Source organism: Diaporthe amygdali (genome assembly GCF_026229845.1).
Source record: "Diaporthe amygdali strain CAA958 chromosome Unknown NODE_47_length_302777_cov_65_667284, whole genome shotgun sequence".
In the NCBI taxonomy this organism is placed as follows: Eukaryota; Fungi; Ascomycota; class Sordariomycetes; order Diaporthales; family Diaporthaceae; genus Diaporthe; species Diaporthe amygdali.
This window is the reverse complement of record NW_026517067.1, coordinates 247,147-266,212: the sequence shown is the minus strand read 5'-3', so window position 1 is coordinate 266,212 and position 19,066 is coordinate 247,147. Positions and strand designations below refer to the sequence as shown.

At 54.6% G+C, this 19,066-nt stretch overlaps 4 protein-coding genes across 4 annotated transcripts; 1 reads left to right on the top strand and 3 right to left on the bottom strand.

The window, feature by feature from the left end:
* Nucleotides 1-140: 140 nt before the first annotated feature.
* On the top strand, nt 141-3,644 carry J7T55_009406 (uncharacterized protein; the record flags this gene model as incomplete). The annotated part of the gene is made up of 1 exon (XM_053134729.1): nt 141-3,644. One exon carries the CDS (start codon nt 141-143, stop codon nt 3,642-3,644), a length of 3,504 nt encoding a protein of 1,167 aa, XP_052987604.1.
* A 424-nt stretch (nt 3,645-4,068) lies between these two features.
* On the bottom strand, nt 4,069-5,911 carry J7T55_009405 (serine hydroxymethyltransferase; the record flags this gene model as incomplete). Its single annotated transcript, XM_053134728.1, has 3 exons — nt 4,069-5,216; nt 5,279-5,416; nt 5,656-5,911. The coding sequence occupies 3 exons, from the start codon at nt 5,909-5,911 to the stop codon at nt 4,069-4,071; spliced, it is 1,542 nt and encodes a 513-aa protein (XP_052987603.1).
* A 1,501-nt stretch (nt 5,912-7,412) lies between these two features.
* Nucleotides 7,413-9,516, bottom strand: J7T55_009404 (uncharacterized protein; the record flags this gene model as incomplete). The annotated part of the gene is made up of 4 exons (XM_053134727.1): nt 7,413-7,568; nt 7,632-7,782; nt 7,928-8,197; nt 8,915-9,516. 4 exons carry the CDS (start codon nt 9,514-9,516, stop codon nt 7,413-7,415), a joined length of 1,179 nt encoding a protein of 392 aa, XP_052987602.1.
* A 1,212-nt stretch (nt 9,517-10,728) lies between these two features.
* On the bottom strand, nt 10,729-18,960 carry J7T55_009403 (uncharacterized protein; the record flags this gene model as incomplete). Its single annotated transcript, XM_053134726.1, has 4 exons — nt 10,729-11,289; nt 11,354-16,606; nt 16,665-18,751; nt 18,828-18,960. The coding sequence occupies 4 exons, from the start codon at nt 18,958-18,960 to the stop codon at nt 10,729-10,731; spliced, it is 8,034 nt and encodes a 2,677-aa protein (XP_052987601.1).
* Between the last annotated feature and the right edge of the window lie 106 nt (nt 18,961-19,066).

Here is a 19,066-nt window from a genome sequence, read left to right as displayed (position 1 = left end):
TCATCTGTATTACGGCACCATCGGGTCGTACAATAAACAAAGCCATATTCTGACCAAGCACAGGTTCTAGAACCACCCGATACCCTCTCGCCTTTGTTCTTGTGTGGAAGAATTTCCATGTCGCCTTCTGTCGCATCGTCATGTCTCTCCTTCCCATCAACCCCGCCGACTTCCCGGACGTGCCTACCAAGAAGGCCCTCATAGCCATCGACCTTCAGAACGATTTCTTGGCTCAAGATGGCGCACTCCCCGTCAACCAGCCGGATGGAATGGTTGCTAAGGTCGTCAGGCTCGCCGACGCCGTGCGGAATTCCGGCTATGGTGAGGTAGTATGGGTCCGCAGCCAGTTCGACACAAGCCGTGCAGTTGGCGAGGAGCAGATGATGGCCATCGAAACCCCCCAGCTACCAAATAGACCAGGTGGTTCAGCTGCGGCTGCGGCTGCGCGCGCGCGCGCCTCCCGATCATCCCCCGCAGCATCCACACCTCTCGAAGCCGATCCGGAGGCTTTCCTCAGTGACGTTGGTGGACAGAGCGGCAAAATCAAGCCGCAATGCGTCCGCAAGGGAACCAAAGGTGTAGAGCTTCTTCCTGAGTTGGCAGCAGCCAAGGGTCCAAGGGACTATGCCATGACAAAGACATATTACTCGGCCTTCCAGTCCGGCCAGCTCCTGCAGTTGCTCAGGCGGCACTTTGCAACGGAGCTCTACATCTGTGGTGCATTGTCCAACGTCAGTGTGTATGCAACGGCGCTGGCAGCGAGCAGCTACGGATTCGACATAACAATAGTGGAGGACTGCTGCGGTTACCGCAGCGAGGCGAGGCATATGAATGCGACGAGGAAATTGGCAGAGATGACCGGTTGCGAGTTTGCGACAGTCGCCGATATCGTTCCAACGCTGAGGCCCAAGCCACAGTCCCGGCCAGACGCGAATCATCGAGGCCGTACGCTAGGTGGCCCAGCTCAAATACCACCAGAACTGATTGCGGCGGCGATGGCAGGGAACAGGCTCGGTTCAAGCAAGGGCATACCCGTACGTCCCAAAAGCCCAGAATCCCCGTCGCTACCCAATGCCCCTGACAGCACAGGAGAGAAGGGCAAGCCAGAGGATGCTGCTGCTACCCTGCCATTGTCGCTGTCGCCAGACCTTTCTCCTGAGATGGACAAGCTGAGACTAAACGCTCCCGAATCCACAGATCCCGCCAGTGCCTCTACCCGTAAAACAACAACAGGTCTCGTCGAGCCTCTCGCCGCAAATGAAACGCCTGAGTCTGGGCCAGCCGAGTCCCAAGCCAAGCAGGCGGTACAATCCGTGGTGAACGAAGCAGATGCTAAGACTGAGCGCAGAATTCTGATTCCACGCGCAAACGCGCAAGCAAGGAAGACAGGTTCTTTATCCTCCCAAACAAAGCCCATGGCGCGCGCCGCTCGAAATGAGTCACCCGCTAGCAAAGCGAAGACGGGAGACACCATAGGAGAAACAGGAAACTCAAAAACCGGCATAATCTCTATCGCCAGCGCAGAACAAGCCATGAAGCAATTCTTCGCATCGTCCAAGCCACCAGAACCTGCTGCAGTAAAGCCAAAACCTGCCAGGATGGAGCAAGGCGAATTCGTACCTTCTGAACAGCTCCTGACGGCTGAGACACCAGACCACGAGAAAGAGGGCTCTTACCTTGCTGAAAACGAAAGTGAAGAACCCAAGGCCTTAGAACAGGGTTCACAAATCCAAGGACCAGCAGAGAGCGTGACAGCGCCCAACGACACCAACATTGAAACCCTCGTGACCGAAAAACTTTGCGAAGGCGATACAACAATCATTCACTCCTTTCTCCCAGACTCACTCGCCTCCGGCCTCTTCGAGCGACTATGTTCTGAAGTCCACTTTCAGAAGATGATGCACCAAGGCGGCGAGGTGCCCCGCTTCGTTGCCGTGCAGGGAGAAGTTTCCGATGATGGTACACAACCCATCTACCGACATCCCAGCGATGAGACGCCTCTCTGTGTACCCTTCACACCAGCTGTCGAAGCTATCAGGGCGCAGGTGGAGAAGAGAGTAGGCCACAAACTTAACCATGCGTTAATCCAGTGCTACCGGAGCGGCAATGATTACATTAGTGAACATAGCGACAAGACCCTGGATGTTGTCCGGGGTTCTTATATTGCGAATGTGAGCTTGGGGGCGGAGAGGACCATGGCCTTTAGGACCAAGAGGGATGCTTCAGTGGAGAAGGAGAGCCCGGCCAAGGAGAATAAGGAGGCCACTGAGCCATCTGGAACATTGGTAGACCTAGCGCCACCGACGGTCGCGGAGGAGCCATCACCATCCAAGCGACAGACCGTACGTTGCCGCATGCCACACAACTCGCTTGTTCAGATGGGGCTCGCCACCAACAGCAAGTGGCTCCACGGCATCCGACCTGACAAGCGACCCACGTCGCAGAAATCTCCCGCAGAGCTTGCTTTTGGCGGGTATCGCATAAGCTTGACCTTCCGCCACATCGGCACGTTCCTCTCCTCTGTAAAGAATACCGACGAGCAGGTCATATGGGGACAAGGCGCAGTGTCAAAAACCCGTGGCAGTGCCAGATCGGTGATCAATGGACAGACGCCAGAGGCCGTGACCATGCTGAAAGGCTTTGGAAAAGAAAACCACTCAAGTGAATTCGACTGGGAAGAAACCTATGGCGGCGGCTTCGATGTCTTGCATATGAAGTCCGCACCGCGGTATTTCGGCTGCGGCGACACAATGGTGGATGGGCGTGTCAAGATTATGTTAGCAGAGCTAGGGGTTAACTATGCGCACGGCTCCATCGGCACCGGCAAAGGGCAGACCAGCTACGGCGATGCGGCAGATGTCGTTCAAGTGAAGTTCGTCCTCGACGATGCTGACCGGACGACTATCACGGGCGACGTAGCCATCATGCTCTATTTAGAGGCGCGATACCCCAAGAAGAAGGGCACTGAGGCTGAGATGGCCAGGATCTTCACTCGCTTCCAGGCCGCGCTCGCCCTGGGCCAGAAGTGGAAAGCTCTCACCCGTGGCGCCCTGGCCCGCGACATCTCAAATGAGGAGACGGTCAACATTATCTCCGACTTTGCAAGCGCAAACTATGTCCAGATCAATGCCTGGATGGCTGAGAACCTTCGACCGCTCTGCGCCGACGGGGGCGGCGGCGACGAACACGGGAACCTGTTCTTTGCGGGAAACGGGGCCGTGCAGCAGCCCTCCATTGCTGACTACGCTCTGTGGCCCGTCCTGCACGCCATTACCGAGACGTGGAGGGCTGCAGACGCCCGCTTCGAGCAGTCGTGGGCCCAGCGTGCGCGGTATACCGCCCTTGAGAAGTACTGGGTGGACTTTGCGGGGCGCAAGAGCGTTATTGAGGTCTTCGGGCGCAATATTGCGTGGCTTTGTAGCCGGCCGGGTTCGACGCCTAGCTCGGGCAGGCCCGTGCAGTACGGTGAAAAGCAGAGTGAGGAGGACTCGAAGGACTCGAAGGACTCGAAGGACTCGAAGGACTCGAAGGACTCGAAGGACTCGAAGGACTCGAAGGACCCGAAGGACCCGAAGAGGGATGAAGAGAAAGCAGAGTTGAAGAGTGATGAACCGGGGAAAGAAGAGGAGAATGATGAGAAATGAGGTTGTCGTGAGGACTTCTTGTTTGGATGTTGTGCAAAACTACTCAGGGATATACACGCGCGGGATGATCTCGAGGCAGAGAGTGGAATTATCGCGAGCATAGCGCTGGTTAGAGAGACAGTGCAGCACTCTCACTTGGCATATTGCAATGCTGCTGCTACCTTCGATCAAAATACACGCCGTTACCAGAGCTGTGTTTATGCTAATGCTGGAAACAATGCCTGATGATTACACGAAGACCTCTGGTCTCTGTCCAAACGCCTCGGAACGCTCTATTTTGAGAGGACCGTTGAAGAATTCCGTCCCATCCCTGCCAGCGTCAAGAGGTTGAACTACTACACCGCCGTGCGAGCCACAGCCGAGCCCTGTTACGCTCGCGCACTATCCAGTCACACAGTAAACCATCATCACCCGCCGCCATGCTTTATGACCTCACGTCCCAAGGCAGAGGGTAAGTCCCAACCCAGTCGGCCACCTCACTCTTAAGCTGGACGATCTCGGGCTCATTCTCGCCGTCGCCGAGGTACTCCTGGAACACCTTAAGCCTGCCAGGCAGCTTGATGCCCTTCTCCTCGGCGTTCTTCCTCGCCGCCTTGTTGACCCGGCTCGCGATTGCCACCGCCCGGTCCACAATGTCCGCGACGCGTGAGAAGTCGTCCTCGCTGAAGCCGCGGGTCGTCATCGCCGGCGTGCCCATGCGCAGGCCGCCGGGCGAGAGCGCGGACTTGTCGCCAGGCACGGTGTTCTTGTTGGCCGCGACGCCGACGAGCTCGAGCACGCGCTCCACTCGCCCGCCGTCGATGCCCTGCGGCTTCAGGTCTACCAGCACGAGGTGGTTGTCTGTGCCGCCGCTGACCAGCGTGTAGCCCAGCCCGCCCTTGCTCTTATCCTCGCCTAACCTCTTCGCCAGCGCCTTCGAGTTGGTGAGCACCTGTTCCTGGTAGCTGCGGAACTCTGACGTCTGCGCCTGCTTAAGCGCGACGGACAGCGCGGCGATGGTGTGGTTGTGAGGCCCGCCCTGGTGTCCCGGGAAGACGGACGCGTTGATGGGACCCTCGAGGTTGTACAGCTCGTCCTGCTTCGTCTTGGGGTTTTGTCGGCGGACTCCCTTTCGGTAGAAGATCATTGCGCCACGGGGTCCTCGGAGAGACTTGTGCGTCGTGGTGGTAACGATGTCGGCGAAAGAGAAGGGGCTAGGCAGAACCTTTGCGGCCACGAGGCCAGAAATGTGTGCCATGTCGGCAAGGAGGTAGGAGTTTGCCTTGTCAGCAATCTCCTTCATGCGTGCGTAGTCGATCAGACGACTGTATGCACTTGTGCCCGCAATGATGATCTTGGGTCGGTAGAGCATCGCCAGATCCTCCATTTTTGCGTAGTCGATGTATCCGGTTGACTCATCGAGACGATAAGGTAGGGTTTCGAAGTATTTCGAGATCATGGAGATTTTCTTGGTTGGTGTCTGGTAACCGTGCGAGAGATGACCGCCGTGAGGGAGATCGAGGCCCATGAGCCGGTCGTGAGTGTCTAACAGGGCTGAATAGACGTATAGGTTGGCGGGAGCACCAGAGAGGGCTGCATGAGACAGTCAGTACCAAGTCAAGTCAGGGGCTCGAGGATGGTGGATGTATACAGACATTGTACATTGACTCCCCACTGGTTTGGGTCCAGACCAAAGGTCTCCAATGCCCTCTGTTGGCATAGCCTCTCTGATTGATCGATGAACTCGTTGCCGCCATAATACCTAGCTCCGGGGTATCCTTCGGAGTACTTGTCTGCAATCCATGCGTCAGTCCTTTGTTCTCGCGCCTTGTTCAATGGACGACGGCATTCGTACTCTGCATAGGACTGCCTAAGGCATCCAGAACCGCCTGAGATGTGAAGTTCTCGGAGGGAATGAGATTGATAAAATGCTTTTGTCTCTTCTTCTCCTGTTCGCACCGGCGCAGTTAGCCTCCTAGCTCTATCGTGGGCTTCCACCACCGGCAGGGAGTGGATGGGTAAAAGAGTGTACTTGCCTTTTCTATGATCTCATACATGGCCGGATCGGCCTCCTTGAGATGGGAGGCCAGCAACTGTTGTTCAGCGACCTTGTCAGCAGGGGCAGACACTGGAGCGACAGGAGTTGATCCTTCGCGCACTTTCTGCTGGCTCTCGACGTTCAGCGAAGACAAACATCGTCTGAACGGCGCGCCAGTCTGTTGAAGGTGTGACCGTCTTGGCACAGCTCGGAGCATGCGCGAGGCGCCTCGGAAGATAGGAGCCGACATGGTGATGCTGGGTCGCTCTACCACTTGCAAGCAAGCCTAACGACAGTGATATGGCACACCACTGACGAGTTAGCTGCGCTGTTCTCCGCTCTGGACTGCCAATTGAAGCTCCTGGAAGAACGGGGACCTCACCAGAAGCTCATAGGGTCATTGTAGGAGCTCGGAGGGAGAGAGCAGGTTCGGAGGGCGGGAGGAGCAGCCTTATCAACCGGTCCGGCGAGGCGGCGAGGCGGCAGCAGTGGATGACAAGAAGGGCACCGGTGTCGGTGATGGGCTGACACGGAGAATGGATGTTATCGTGATTCGTGACTCCAGGAAATCGATCAACGATCCGGGTCAACCTAGCTGGAAACCCCGCCCCTCGGCACCCGCTGCGCTGCACTACCTCAGTCCTGCTCCACACTGGGATACCCGACCCCTGCCTCCCCCAAAGCCCACAACGCACGGGCCACTTCCACTCCAAAATATCTTCACCGCGAGCTCCACTGATTTTTTTCAAATTTTCTCTTTTCCCTCCCTTTAACAACTAATATTGGGAAATGACGAAGCCGCTCACATGCACATCTGGTTTTCCGCTTCGGCGGGAGCATGCTGAAATGTCTCTGGCGGCACCTCACCACCTTAAGAAGAGACAATATGAAAGCATCTGACCCAACTTTTAGTTGATCGGCCTGAGCTGGCCCCTTCTTCTCACCCTATCTTTGCTCTCCCAATGACTCGTCTGACCTTCAGGCGCTGGACATTGCCCTCCTATCTAGATAGACCTCCAGATCATGTAATAGAATGTTTAATGAAGAGCTGCATTTGGAGCGGCGGGTTTGTGTTTGGTTGAAGCTCCAGTGAGCGTCTGGCCGAGCACATCTGTCTCCTGCTGCCAGCCGGGTGCTATGCTGAGTGGGCAGACAGGACTTAGCAACGTGTTGTGTTTTCCTGTGCGTAGCAGCACGTAATCATTGCCTGAGTGGTGGACTGACGCTTCGTTGGTTGCTACGTCTGTACTTAGGTCACGGGCGAGCGATGTATGACGACGATCCTTTGTAACGAAAAGGACGCAGAGCGAACGCATCTCCGATCGTCTGGCCCCGGTTTGAGACTGAGGCTATTGCTTCCCAGACCGCGAACACCAAGAGACATCATTGCTCAGCAGGCTGTGCATTATGGAGCGGTCGCCCATCTGTCTGCCTATCTAGGTGGGTATTCGAGCCATCGAAGGCCAGCGAGATCACGTCGTGAGCAGGAAGAGTTGTAGAGTGTTTCATAAACAAGGAAACCATCCGTGAAATTTGTTCGCAGCTCATTGATCCCGTTTTCAATGCCGTAAAAACTTGCCCGAAACCCCCGTCAAGAGATAGCACTTCTCTAGAAGACCTTGTAGGATTTAGAGAAATATGTACTGAGCAGCGACCCAACCGATTACTCCGAATGCAGGATCCCTTTCCGAAGACAGCTTCTTTCAGTAAGGAAGTAGAGGAATGTTTCGTCAGTTGCCGTCTTGATGCATTTATTTCTCCTCCTCCAGACCCTCCATCAGGGCGTTCCGCTTCGCCGTCTGTCGCTCCACCTTGCGCTCGCGGGCAGCCTTGGTCTTCGCACGCTTGGCGTCCATCTCCTCCTTGAGCTGCCTCTCACGGGCCTTCTCAGCCTTGGCGCGGTGGATCTAGAAGCAAACATGTCAGTCTGGTCGTTTCCGCATGGTCCGGAGTGTTGGGGGTGTACGTACGTGCTCAACCAGGGCGCGCTTGTGCTTGAAGGTGTTACCCTTGGCGGCGTGGTACAGCTCGTGGTAAAGGTGCTTGTCGATCTTGCCGCTGGCACGGTACTTGACTAACAGGCGGCGGAGAACACGCTGGCGGCGCATCCAGAGGATTTGCCTGTAATTCGTCAAGTCAGCCTTGAATCATCCTCACGGTCATGCCGTCCAGATGTGTATCCCAAGCTCTTTCGATATGTTCAATTGAACCGTCTCCCAATTCCTGTTTTCATCGGCCGGGTTTGTTTGTTGCTGGGTAGACATACTCAGGCATACGGGCATCGGCGGTACCCTTCCTCTTTCCGAAACCACGGTGGCGACCAATTCTTCGGGCGAGGTTCAGCTCACGCGCGCGGGCACGCGAGTGCATGGTGACGGGCTTTCGGATGATGAGGCCATCGGCGACGAGCTTGCGGATGGACTGGCGGGAGTTGGCGTTGGAGATCTCGTTGACCTCGTTGGGATCGAGCCAAATCTTGCGCTCACCGCAGCCGAGGACATCGGCCGCGAGGCGCTTCTGGGAGACCAAGTTGACCCTGTACAGCAGAAAATTGACATGTCAGCCTTCCAGATCGTGCCAAGTGGGACCCAATCGGTGATGGTTTCGACGTGGTGTTGATGGCCACGTTGGTCGAGGGCGGTTTGTGAAGGCGTCATCGATAGTGAGTGCAAAGCTCGAATTTGCCCGTCACAGACTGCACCTCGACCCGACGGTCCATGCACACATCTCTGTCCTCCTGGTGCTCTCGAAATCGGTCGGAAGATGGCATTCGGGCACTCACATCTTGACTGCACTTGCTGTTGATGGCCGCTGTCGGTGATTTGTCGGGTTGAGGATGGGGCTGCTGGGCTTCGAAAAAAGTTTCCAGGAGTGAAGACAGCAGGTGGTGTTGGCCTGCCTGGCTAATTTCGAGACGAACGAGCGCTGGCCCCCCGCTTTGGTGTGGAAAGCCGGCAGCAATCAGAAAAATGTTAAGGGCCGCATGACCACGCACGTGACCCGGTCTCAAACAAACCCAGACAACCCCCTCCCCCCCCTACCTCTAGCGCGCGTACGTTCAGACGACAAGCTAAGATAAGCCGCCAGCACTCTCACCTAAGCGTCTTAATGCTGACAGGTTCAGTAGAAGTGCATAGCAATTACTGATTCTGACAGCCGACAATGCTCTGATTCAATGCAAGGCTTTGGCCTTCGCTCAAGCTATATAAAGCCAAGTTGGGGACGAGGGCTCATGGCAATGTATTCAAGTCACGAAGGGACCTCCCCTCCCGCCGTCTCTCCCTTCCCTTTCTCGTCCACCTTGCGCTCTCCACCGTCCTCCTTGAGCCTCTCGCGGACAGCCATCAACGCCTTGCCCAGTAAATTCAACCCCCAACGTTCCCTATTGTTCTCAGCATCCTTGGCCCGGAACCCCACGCCCCACACTCGATCGAACGGGCTCGCCTCTACCAGCTCCCTGTCTCCAGTCTCTAGAAGCAACTCTCCCAGGTTCACTTGCTTGTCACGAAGTGGCTTGGTCATTTTCAACCAGGTCCCCTTTTCTACAATCTGCTCCCTCTCCGCTACCCAAGTCGATTCGTCAAAGCCGGCGACCTCGCGCCCCAGCTCCTTGATCTTGCGTGGATGAAGGTCCTTGCCGGCAAGGATCTTGTCTGCGGTCTTGTCGTCTTCGAAGAGTTTCGCTTTTTGGTACATCATGTAGTGCTCCGCTGTCGGATAGACTATGGTGCTGTCTGAAGCATCTCGCATCCGGTACGCGTACCACTGAGACATCCACCCGTAGGGCTCCTCGGTTTCCCTCCAGAAGTATATGGGCCCCTCATCTGCGGACGACGATCCTGATGTTCCCGGCATGGCTGCGGCTCGCTCGCTTGACTTCGACAGTTCTGCGAACGTGGCTTTCCTCTTGTTAGAGTTGATCCTTTTCCTAGACGTGCTGAATATCTGTCTCATGGGAATAAGTAGCAGGTGAAAATGTCAAGACTTGTGGAAAGTGCGAGCTGGCATCGGCCGTTTTACCAACTGCCGAAGCAGGTCGGCTTGGATAGTTCACATCCAAGCTAGTGAAGCTGAGCTTCAAGCCTCCCGGGGTGACTCATCAGAACACTCAAGAGGTTGAAACACCACTACAAGACAAAGAAATTAACACGACTGCCGCATTACTCACTTGGGCCATACGGCAACTCTGTCATACATGCCAAAGATGCCGTCGCTAAGGCGTGGTCATGCACAATGCCCTGAATACCCTGGAAGCGTATGAAGAGATGCCAAGGTACACCACAGGAGGCTCACCTATGGAATATTGACATGAGCTAGGTCTAAGACACAGTCCCTGACTTCCGCCAGAACGTATTGACGATGTGCACAAGAAATCATCGATCTTGAAGTTATGTCAATGTTGTGAGCTTGAAGTCGTCTTGACGAAAGCCGCCTTCTGCAATGCCTGGCTGGCTCTTCGCAACAGAGCGCCCTTCGGTCACATAGGTGTAGTCTCCAGGTTTCTGACGTAGCCAACAGTAGATCGTTTATTTACAATTCGTGTGATATTTGAGTATTATTATCAAATAGTTGGCATTGGTTTCAAACCTAAGCGCTACTGAGCCGGTTCAAAGTCCCCGAAAATTGTGTGCAGTGAGCTTATAAGATAGCTATCTAAATGCAGGAAAAGTATTGTTTTGAAATCCATTTTGCCAGAGGTGTAATCTGGGAGCCACCAAGCGGCTGGAGTATTACAGAGTTCTTTCTGTTCTGAAATCAATGTTCCTGATGGATAACTTCAGGAAGATGAGGGTTCTCTTAAGCAGTGGGAATAGTGTCTTTCTGAGTAAGTCCCATTCGGCTCCCATCACCTTGACACCGATGATGATAGAGTAATACGGAAGTTAGAAAATCCCTTCCCAAGGGCTGGAAATTCTCCAAAGAAGCCAACGGTAGACACCTCTTCACCAGGACTTGGAGTTGAATGCAATACAATGATTTACTTTTGAGTCATCTACACTCCCAGCAATGCATGAAATCATAGCAGAACCCTAACAAGTTTGAGCAAAATTTCCTATCCCTCACCTCCTATTCCTTCCCAAACACATCCCCACCGACATCAACCTTGCCCACACTCCAGATCTCCCTCTCATCCTCCACCTCATCACCAGTCAGGCCCAGGGTACCGGAGACGCCACCTTCCGCCTCTCTTCTCTCCCTCGCCTGGCTACCCAGCCGCAGCGCGACACGCTTGAAGTAGTCACCCATGCTCCTCTTCGTGTTAGGCGGCAGATTGGCTGCACCATCGCCTGCCATGAACTTGTCGAACACCTTGCTCTCCTCATCCACCACGTTGAACAGCCCAACAAAGGCGGCCTCCGCCGCGAGTTTGACCGGGATGACCATATCTCTCACGGAGGCAAACACGGGCGGCGCGAGAAGCGCAAGGTGCGGGCGGACCATGTCCATGTGAGCGCGCGAGACAGTGCGGATGACTACCAGGGACAGGCGGCGAGAGTCCGCGGATTCACCGGGCGGGATCAGGGCTGCAAGAGATTCGAAGATAGACTTGGTTGTTTCGAAGGACTTTGGTGAGTCAGACAGCAGGTACTTCCCGGTTGCGAGGATGAAGTTTTCGGCTATGAATGGCTGGATAGACAATTAGCATATGTCACTTTATGATGAGGTTCTCGAGAACTGGATTTGTGCTTACCTCCTTGTGGGACATGCCCTGGCTGAGCAGCTCAGGCAAGTCCTCAGCTAGTGGGCTATCCAGCAACAATGCCGACGACTCCAACAGTACTGCGTTGAGCGCCAGGACGGACGAGTGACTGAAGTTGGTTGTCATGACCCGGCTCTTTAGCAGATTTAGAGCCACATCCTCTGGCACGTTCTTCAACAGCGCACCAAGCAGCTTCGCATTTGTGATGGTCATATTGTCATCGCGCTCATCGGTATCCGTGTCAATGAGACCCAAGACAGCTGTCCGGGACGACTCGCCCATGTTGGCGCCAGCCTTGCTGATAACCTCATAAAGTGCCTTGAGCATAGCAGTCTTGACTCCAGGATCAGATGTCTTGGAACCAGTGACGAGCTCTGCAATAAGTGGATCGACACGCGGCGTGAACTTGATCAGAGTACCAAGGGCCTTCGCAGCACGAGTCCGGAGCAGCTCGCTAGAAGTATCAGCCAAAGACTTGGCGAAAGTTCGCTGAAGTTGAGGTAAGAAGGGCTTGAGCGCGGTGGGCATCTTCTCTAGCAGATTGTTGAGGGCCAGAAGGATTGCAGACTTGACGTCAGTAGACCGCTCCGAGACGACACGAATGAGCGGACCTGTAATTTGTGTGACGAAGGGCTTTAGCGAAGCCTCACTCGTCCTGTCAACAATGTCAGAAATAGCCAGGGCCGCTGTCGTACGCTGATCCGGTGTGCCGTTCATGAGACCTTGGAGGAAGATCGGCAGAATAGCGTTGATACCCTTTGGCAGCTCGAAACCTGGCAGGTTGGAGCCAGCAACGCCGACCTGGAGTAGAGTCTGTCTCGTAGATGAGACCAGGGCCTCCATCTCTTCTTTCTTGAGGTGCTTAGTAAATTCGCTCAATGCGCTCCAAGCTGCCTTGATAACCTCCTTGTCCCGGTCATCGAAAGAGATGAGAAGGGAACGGATAATGTCCTGGTTGTAGCGAGAGTAGTCCACATCTGCCTGGGCGAAGAATGTGGCAAGATGACGCCCAGTGGATGCTCGTTTACGATGGTCCTCGTGCTTCATAAGCTGGAGCAGCACGTTCATAGTCGTGTTCAAGCCATCGTACTCGTCAATTGACAGGATGACAGTGTCAAATGACTTGTCAAGATCCTCACGGAGCTCATCGTCGGTAGAGTTGATGATGTTGTCCATGAGGGAATTGATGATGCCAGGCAGGCGGCGGTTCATAGCCGCGCCCGCAACCTTGGACAGAGATGCCAGCGCCTTCGCATTGAATGCTGAGATCGGCGGTGCAATAAGAGTTGGGATGAGGTTTGGAAGGATGATATTAGAACGAGTCGTCTCTGTTAAGAGCGTCAGAAGGGCTTGCAGTGCATTATCCGCATCTTCTTCAGATCGAAGGAGGCTGAGCAAGAAGGGCAAGACTTGGTCGACGGCACGCTTGCCAAGAATTTGTTGCAGCGAGTCGAAGGCCTCGGCGGCAGCCTCCCGCACATCTTCGTCTGAATCGGTGAGTGCAGTACGGACGACGGAGATAAGGATCTTCTCGTGGTCCTCCAGAGCCTCCGGTGAGGCCGATGCAATCAACTCCTTTAGAGCCAGGCAGATACCTTGTCTGGCATCAGTGTCGGTAGAGATCTGAAGACCCTCCTCAAGAGTTGGCAGCAGGCTGGAGAGCACGCCGTCACCAGCTCTGCGAATAAGCTCTCCCAGGGCATTACTGGCAATGACACGATGCTCCATGTTCGCGCTGCCAAGACGGCGAATAATGAGCTGAGTGAGAGTCGGCACCAGCTCCTTAAGAGTCTTGGGACTGGAAACCAGGGCCTTCCAGACGCTGATGGCGGCGGAGCGGACTGCACCAGCTGTATCGTTACGGCAAATGTACAGTGCTGAAAGGACCTTGTTACGCTTTTCTTCACCGAGAACCTCTCGCAGATTCGCACCATGCTCCCGGATGGTCTCCTCCTCCATTTCTTCAACGTCTTCCTTACCAGTGATACCAGTGAGGTTGAAGAGGAGGTCTCCGACGAGTTCAACTGAGCTGAGACGAATCCTATAGCTGTCATCGGCCAGACCGCGCTCGAGTTCGGGAAGCAGAAGGTCCACGGCCCGCACGGCGAAGTTTTTGACGAGTAACCTACCAGCACGAAGTGCTGTCTCGCGGATCGACTCAACCTCATCCGCCAGACCAGATAAAATGGGTGGGATGATCTTGCCGAGATAGTTGGCAAAGCTGTTTCCGAAGCACACGGGCAAGAAGATAAACAATGACATGAATCCTTCGCGGATGGCAGCTTTGGCAGACTCGACGTTCTGCAGAATCGTGGGCAGCGTCTCTTCGAGTCTGGATGTTCCAAGCCCAGCCAGAACTTCGGATAAGGCTTGCGCTGAGCCAAGACGGTCGCCAGCGCCTGTGTCAGACTTGAGGGTCTGCATGAGCTGAGGAATGAGATCCGGTAAGGCATCCTCTCCCAATTTCTCGACCAGGGACCCCAAAGCTCTCGAGGCAGTGGCCCGGGTTGTTGGAACAGGGTCGACGATGGCCAGCTTGAGACCTGCGACCAGAACGGGTAAGTGGGCAATGATGTCCTTCTTTTCCGTAAGATGGGCCAAACTGCCGATAACTTGGGCTGCCTTGCGCTTCGTGTTGGATCTGTCTCCTAGACCACGCTGCAATATGCGACTGACAAGAGCCAGCGATGGCGCGTCCAAGTAATGAACGAATTGAACCTTGATAAGTGAGTCCAAGGCATCGTCTGTGTATTTGGTAGGGTCGCTCAGGGCCTTGAGCAGGATGTCGACAAGACTCTTGACTTCCGGGTTGTTGATGACTTCACCGAATCTCTTCAAACTCTGCTTGGCACCCGAACGAACCTCTTTGTGACTATCATTCAGGACAGCAGTCAGTGGTGGAATAATGTCAGGCAAGCTGTTCGCCAGCTGCTCCGGATCCAGGTAGGCCATGGCTCCGAGAAGATCACAAGCACCCTTCTTACTACGCCATTGGTCGTCTTCAAGACCGTACAAGAGGGTGGGCAAGATTTTCTTAACGCCATAGGAACTCAACTGCGCAAAGCATGCCTTCGCGGCGGCCAGGGCTGCGTCACGGACGTTTGCGTTCCCATCACCGAAGCCGGTAAGTAGCTGTGGCACGATCTGGATCACGTACGGCTCGAATAAGCGTCCAAGAATAGTAGAGAGAAGCTCGTAAGCTAGCAGCGAAGCTTCCCTCTGATTCGTTTCTTTCTTGTTCTCGCTCGCACCCTTGAGAGTGCTCATGATGCGGTAGTCCTTCAAAGAAGTGATTCCTCGCCCACGCACCAGACCAGCGAGTCCGTAGGCCGCACCGCGTTGTTCGGCGTACTTCTTGGAGGTGAGGAGAGTCTCGAGAACTTGATCAAAATACTTGGATGATTTGTCACCACAAGTTCGAACAAGAGGCGGCAAGCAATCGGCCACGGCGTACTGAACAGTCTCGGATGGCGTGTTCAGCGTAGTCAGAAGCCGGTCAATGACGATGGCGATCTTCTTGTCGCCTGGCTGGAGATGACGGGCGAGTGTACCATACATAACGATCACTGCCTCGTTCACCCGGTCGCCTGCCTCTGAGCCTGTGTCTGGTACCTCGAGTGTGTGCTCAAATGTCTGCATCAGCTTATCCAAGATCGCCTTTCCGTGGATGGTGATGGCGTTGTTCGCAGCCTCCAGCATTTCGCTTCTGACAGTAGGATTACGGTCTCCAAGGGGACCCTGCTCAATCAGATAAGAGAAGAAGTCGTCCAGCTTCGACTTTTCCAGGTACGGCGCGAGCTCTTTGAAGGCGACTGCGATGCCGTGCCTGCCCTCCCAGGGATCAGTCAAGTCCCTTTTCTTCGGCATGCCAAATGAATCCAGCTCCTGCTTTCTAGGCTTGGCCAACTCAACGTAAGATGACCGAAGCTGCTCAAGCACTCCTTGCATCGTTGTGGGATGCAGGTGGACCGCCTCAGCTAGTGACCTCGCAGCGGCTCGGCGAAGCTGCCCGTCCTTGCTCTCTACATACGGGAGCGTCTTGAACGGGACTTCAGCAGACACTTCGAATTCGCTTTCCTGCCAAATTTCTTTCCCAAATTCGACGTTCTCATCGATATCATCATGGCATGCTAGCCAGATTTCCTCGGAAAACCCAAGATCGGTCATATCCACTTCGGCACTGATATTCTGTAGGACGGTAGTCCTCACTGATGTTTGCGGCACGATAGCGCCTCGGCAGAGAACACCAAGCTCACCATGGCTGATGTTGGGGGCAATGCAACGCACGAGGTCCGCAAAACAGTCCTTGGCGATCTTGTAGTGTTGCGCGTATTGTTGCATCGAGAAGATGAGCGCAGACAACAGTTCCGACCGTGGGACTGTCACGTCTTCACATACGTCTGTGTGAAACTGCACGAACTCAATGGCCAGAACTAGTTGCGCATCACGGTCATCCACCGTTGGACCGAAACCTCCCTTCCGAATGACAGAGAGAACCAACGGGAGAATGTAGATTAGCGAGACGGTGTCGAATGGCCGCTGCTCCCCGGCGAATCGTAGTCGATACAGCACACGGGTGACTAGATCCTCAAAGCTTTCTTGAATGAGGTTTTCGGGAAGGGTGTTAACTTCATGGGCTCTCAAAGTCGCAACGCCGACAAACGGTCGCATAGAGCCTAGCCTATCCGAGATCCTCTCAGACAATGCGATATAAGCCACTGGCGCAGCGTCCCCGGTGATCAGGCCTGCACCGGCATCAAGCGCTTTCAGGAGTGACTCCACAGCTGTGCCCATCCAAAGCGATGCGTCGGTAGGCGGGCCAGTAGCCAGAGCCCGAACGACCCCGATACCTCGCAGCAGTTGCGCTGCGACACCTTGGACTTCTTGTCGAATCTGAGACTCTTTCTTCAGCTGCGCATTGACCTTTGCTTGCTCTTCCGCGGTAAGTTTCTTCTGCACACCCTTCTTGGCTGCTAATTGGGCCCTCAGCTCCTCTTCCCATTTAAGGGTGTCGTAGTCTTTTTGGTTCTTGTTTGGCACCTCGTTCGCCTTCTTAGCCAGAACATCAACGAATGCCGTCCCCTCAGGTGTGCGGAAGATAGCTGCTTCCATTGGCCCAATATCATCGAGCTTGGCTACATCTAGGTCTCTCTTTATTAACTCCTCGATACGCGGAGTAATGGTGTCTGGTGCGACGAAAGCGAGTTCGGCGGCAGCGTCATAGGAAGCTTCCTTGACAGAGAGCTGATTTGAGTAGCAGTCAGTGGTTCTGCTTGAGAATCATTATATGGGTCTTGCTTACTGGTTGGGAGAACTCGGAGTGTTTGACAATCTCATCAAGTAAAATCTTCTCATGTTTCTTCGCCAATTCGCCTGGGTCCAATCCAGTTCGCAGGCATATTTCGATCCATGTGATACGAGGTATGAGACGTGACCTCGTAAAGACAAGCATTGAGCACAGTTGCAGTTCAAGCTGTTCTTGGCTGAAAGCCACAGAACTCTTCTTAAGGTCTGCTGGAACCAAACAAATTGACCTGAGGGCTGTGTGCAGGTTCCCATTGTCAATTTTTGCCAGGACGGGAGCACTGTCCTTGTTGCTGGTCTCGATTGCCTGAATCCAAGTCCAGACCCCACCAATGACAATTCCTGCCACTTTGTCCGGAGCAGATAGATATAAATCAGAAAGCTCATCTGCAGCTTCCTTCCGGAGCTTAGGACTTATCGTTGTGGAGCAGATGAGGTAAAGGAAGGCATGAGCCCATGCAGAGCCGACATCCGACGCATCGCCATTGGGAAGCGAGGGGCTGACAGCTGACAACGCTCTGAGGAGCCACCGGGCATCATCATCGGAGGAGATCTTGGTGTAGACACGGGGGTTGAGGAGGAAAGATGGCTTAGGCTGCAGTTCTAAGCATTGTTTTGAGACAGAGAACTTCTTGGATAAGGCGTTTAACTTCTGGTTATCCTCAATCTTGAGGATAAGTGGTGCGACTGCACAGACAACATAGGCCGCTATTATGGTACCATCTTGCGATGCTTTCAGAGGATTTCCAACAGCGTCGTTGAAAGTGTCGAAAAGGGGAGGCAGGGTTGATTCGGCGAATTTGACAAAGGCTGATGGCCGAGATTCATTGGACTTGAAAGAATCCAAGATGTTACCGGCGTTCATGGTCCAGATACGCCGTGAAGATAGCTTCTTGTCAGCAAGACCTTTTGAAAAAGCATCTGTCACAGCTTTGGGGAGCTCAGATTCATCGGTCAGGAGAGCCTTTACTGCCCTGCCCAGAACTGATGTCTCGGCATTCAAGGCCGCCTCATTGCCTTCTTTACCAATTGGTGTAGGCAAAGCGGCCGCCACCTTACCAGCAATGCCTCCAGAGATGGGAATGGAAAGGAGCATTTCGCAATGGAGGACCCTGTGGTCAGCCGAAGCAAGCTTTCCAGCCTTGAGCGGAGCAAGAATATCGTCCGCGGCCTTGTCCATGACCGCGACGTCACGGCAACGTCCCGCAATCACGCGGAAGGCGTTGACGGCACCTGTGCGGATGACGGCATTGGACGACTGGAGGTTGGACAGCAGAGGCTTAAGTAGCTGCTCATGGAGGATTTTGGACAAGTCCCAATCGCTTGGCAGGCTCGCAATCAATGGAGTGACGAGATCATTGAGAACAACCTCAGGTGCTCGTAAGAGCCCTTTCTTCAGCGACGCAACCACCTCCGTTTCGAGCTCCCCAGGGGTTACAAAATCCGAGAAAAAGTCGCCTAGGCCGGCGGCGAGGTACTTTGGGACTGGAGACTTGGATCCGACGATCTCTCGCGTATAGAAGGTGAAGAATTCGGGCTTCAGTTTCTCCAGGACTAGTTTGGATTCGGGTTGCCGCGAGCACACTCCTGCTATGATGCCGAGCATGATCGCATACTTGGGCGTTGGTTGAGCGGCCTTGGCGGATAGGGACTGGACGGACTCGGTAATTGTTCTCTCTCGGTTGTCTGACACACTGAATAGTTTGCGATAGCCACGCCTCGTCACCACGAGGGCCGAGTGGGCGACGCCAGCTTTGGATGCAGGTGAGCAGCACTTGTCCAACGCCTCAGCCGTAGCTAGTGTGAGTTCCTTTCCAAACTTCTCCCAGAGAGGCGTCCCGGCCAGATTTTGAACCAGTATACTGCACCATTCGACAAGCACGAAAGCATTGGTTGGTGCAATGCTCGGCTTGGGGGCCTCTCGTCGGATCGCAGCCACGAGAGGCTCCAAGAGATCGGCATCGCCTTCCTTGCAGATTGACACGAGACATTGTTGCACGGCCAGACGCGAGGCTCGGTCACGGTAGAAGGAGTGTGTCCAGAAGAGGAGCTTGAGGAGCTGCAATTGTATTTGTTTGTCGAGAGCTACGGAGGGAATGCGCGTCAGCTAGGCTGTCTCGAGCAGCAGTGGCGTGGGCAGGAAAGGTAGGTTGAAATATACCGTTTTGGGAGAGTTTGTCGTCGACAGCACGCAGCGAAGCGATTCTAGACGAGGTCGAGGAGGAAGTCAAGGCGGCCTTGGTAGCCTTGAGGTCCAGGGCCGGAGCGGCGCCGTTCACAGCGACTTCAGTCATCTTGTCGTGCGGAGGCTGGTGTTCGCATGCGCATGACAACGCAGTGGACGGGCAAGAGGAGGAAAGAAAGACAGCAGGCAGCAGGAAAACAGAGGACTCCTCCTGA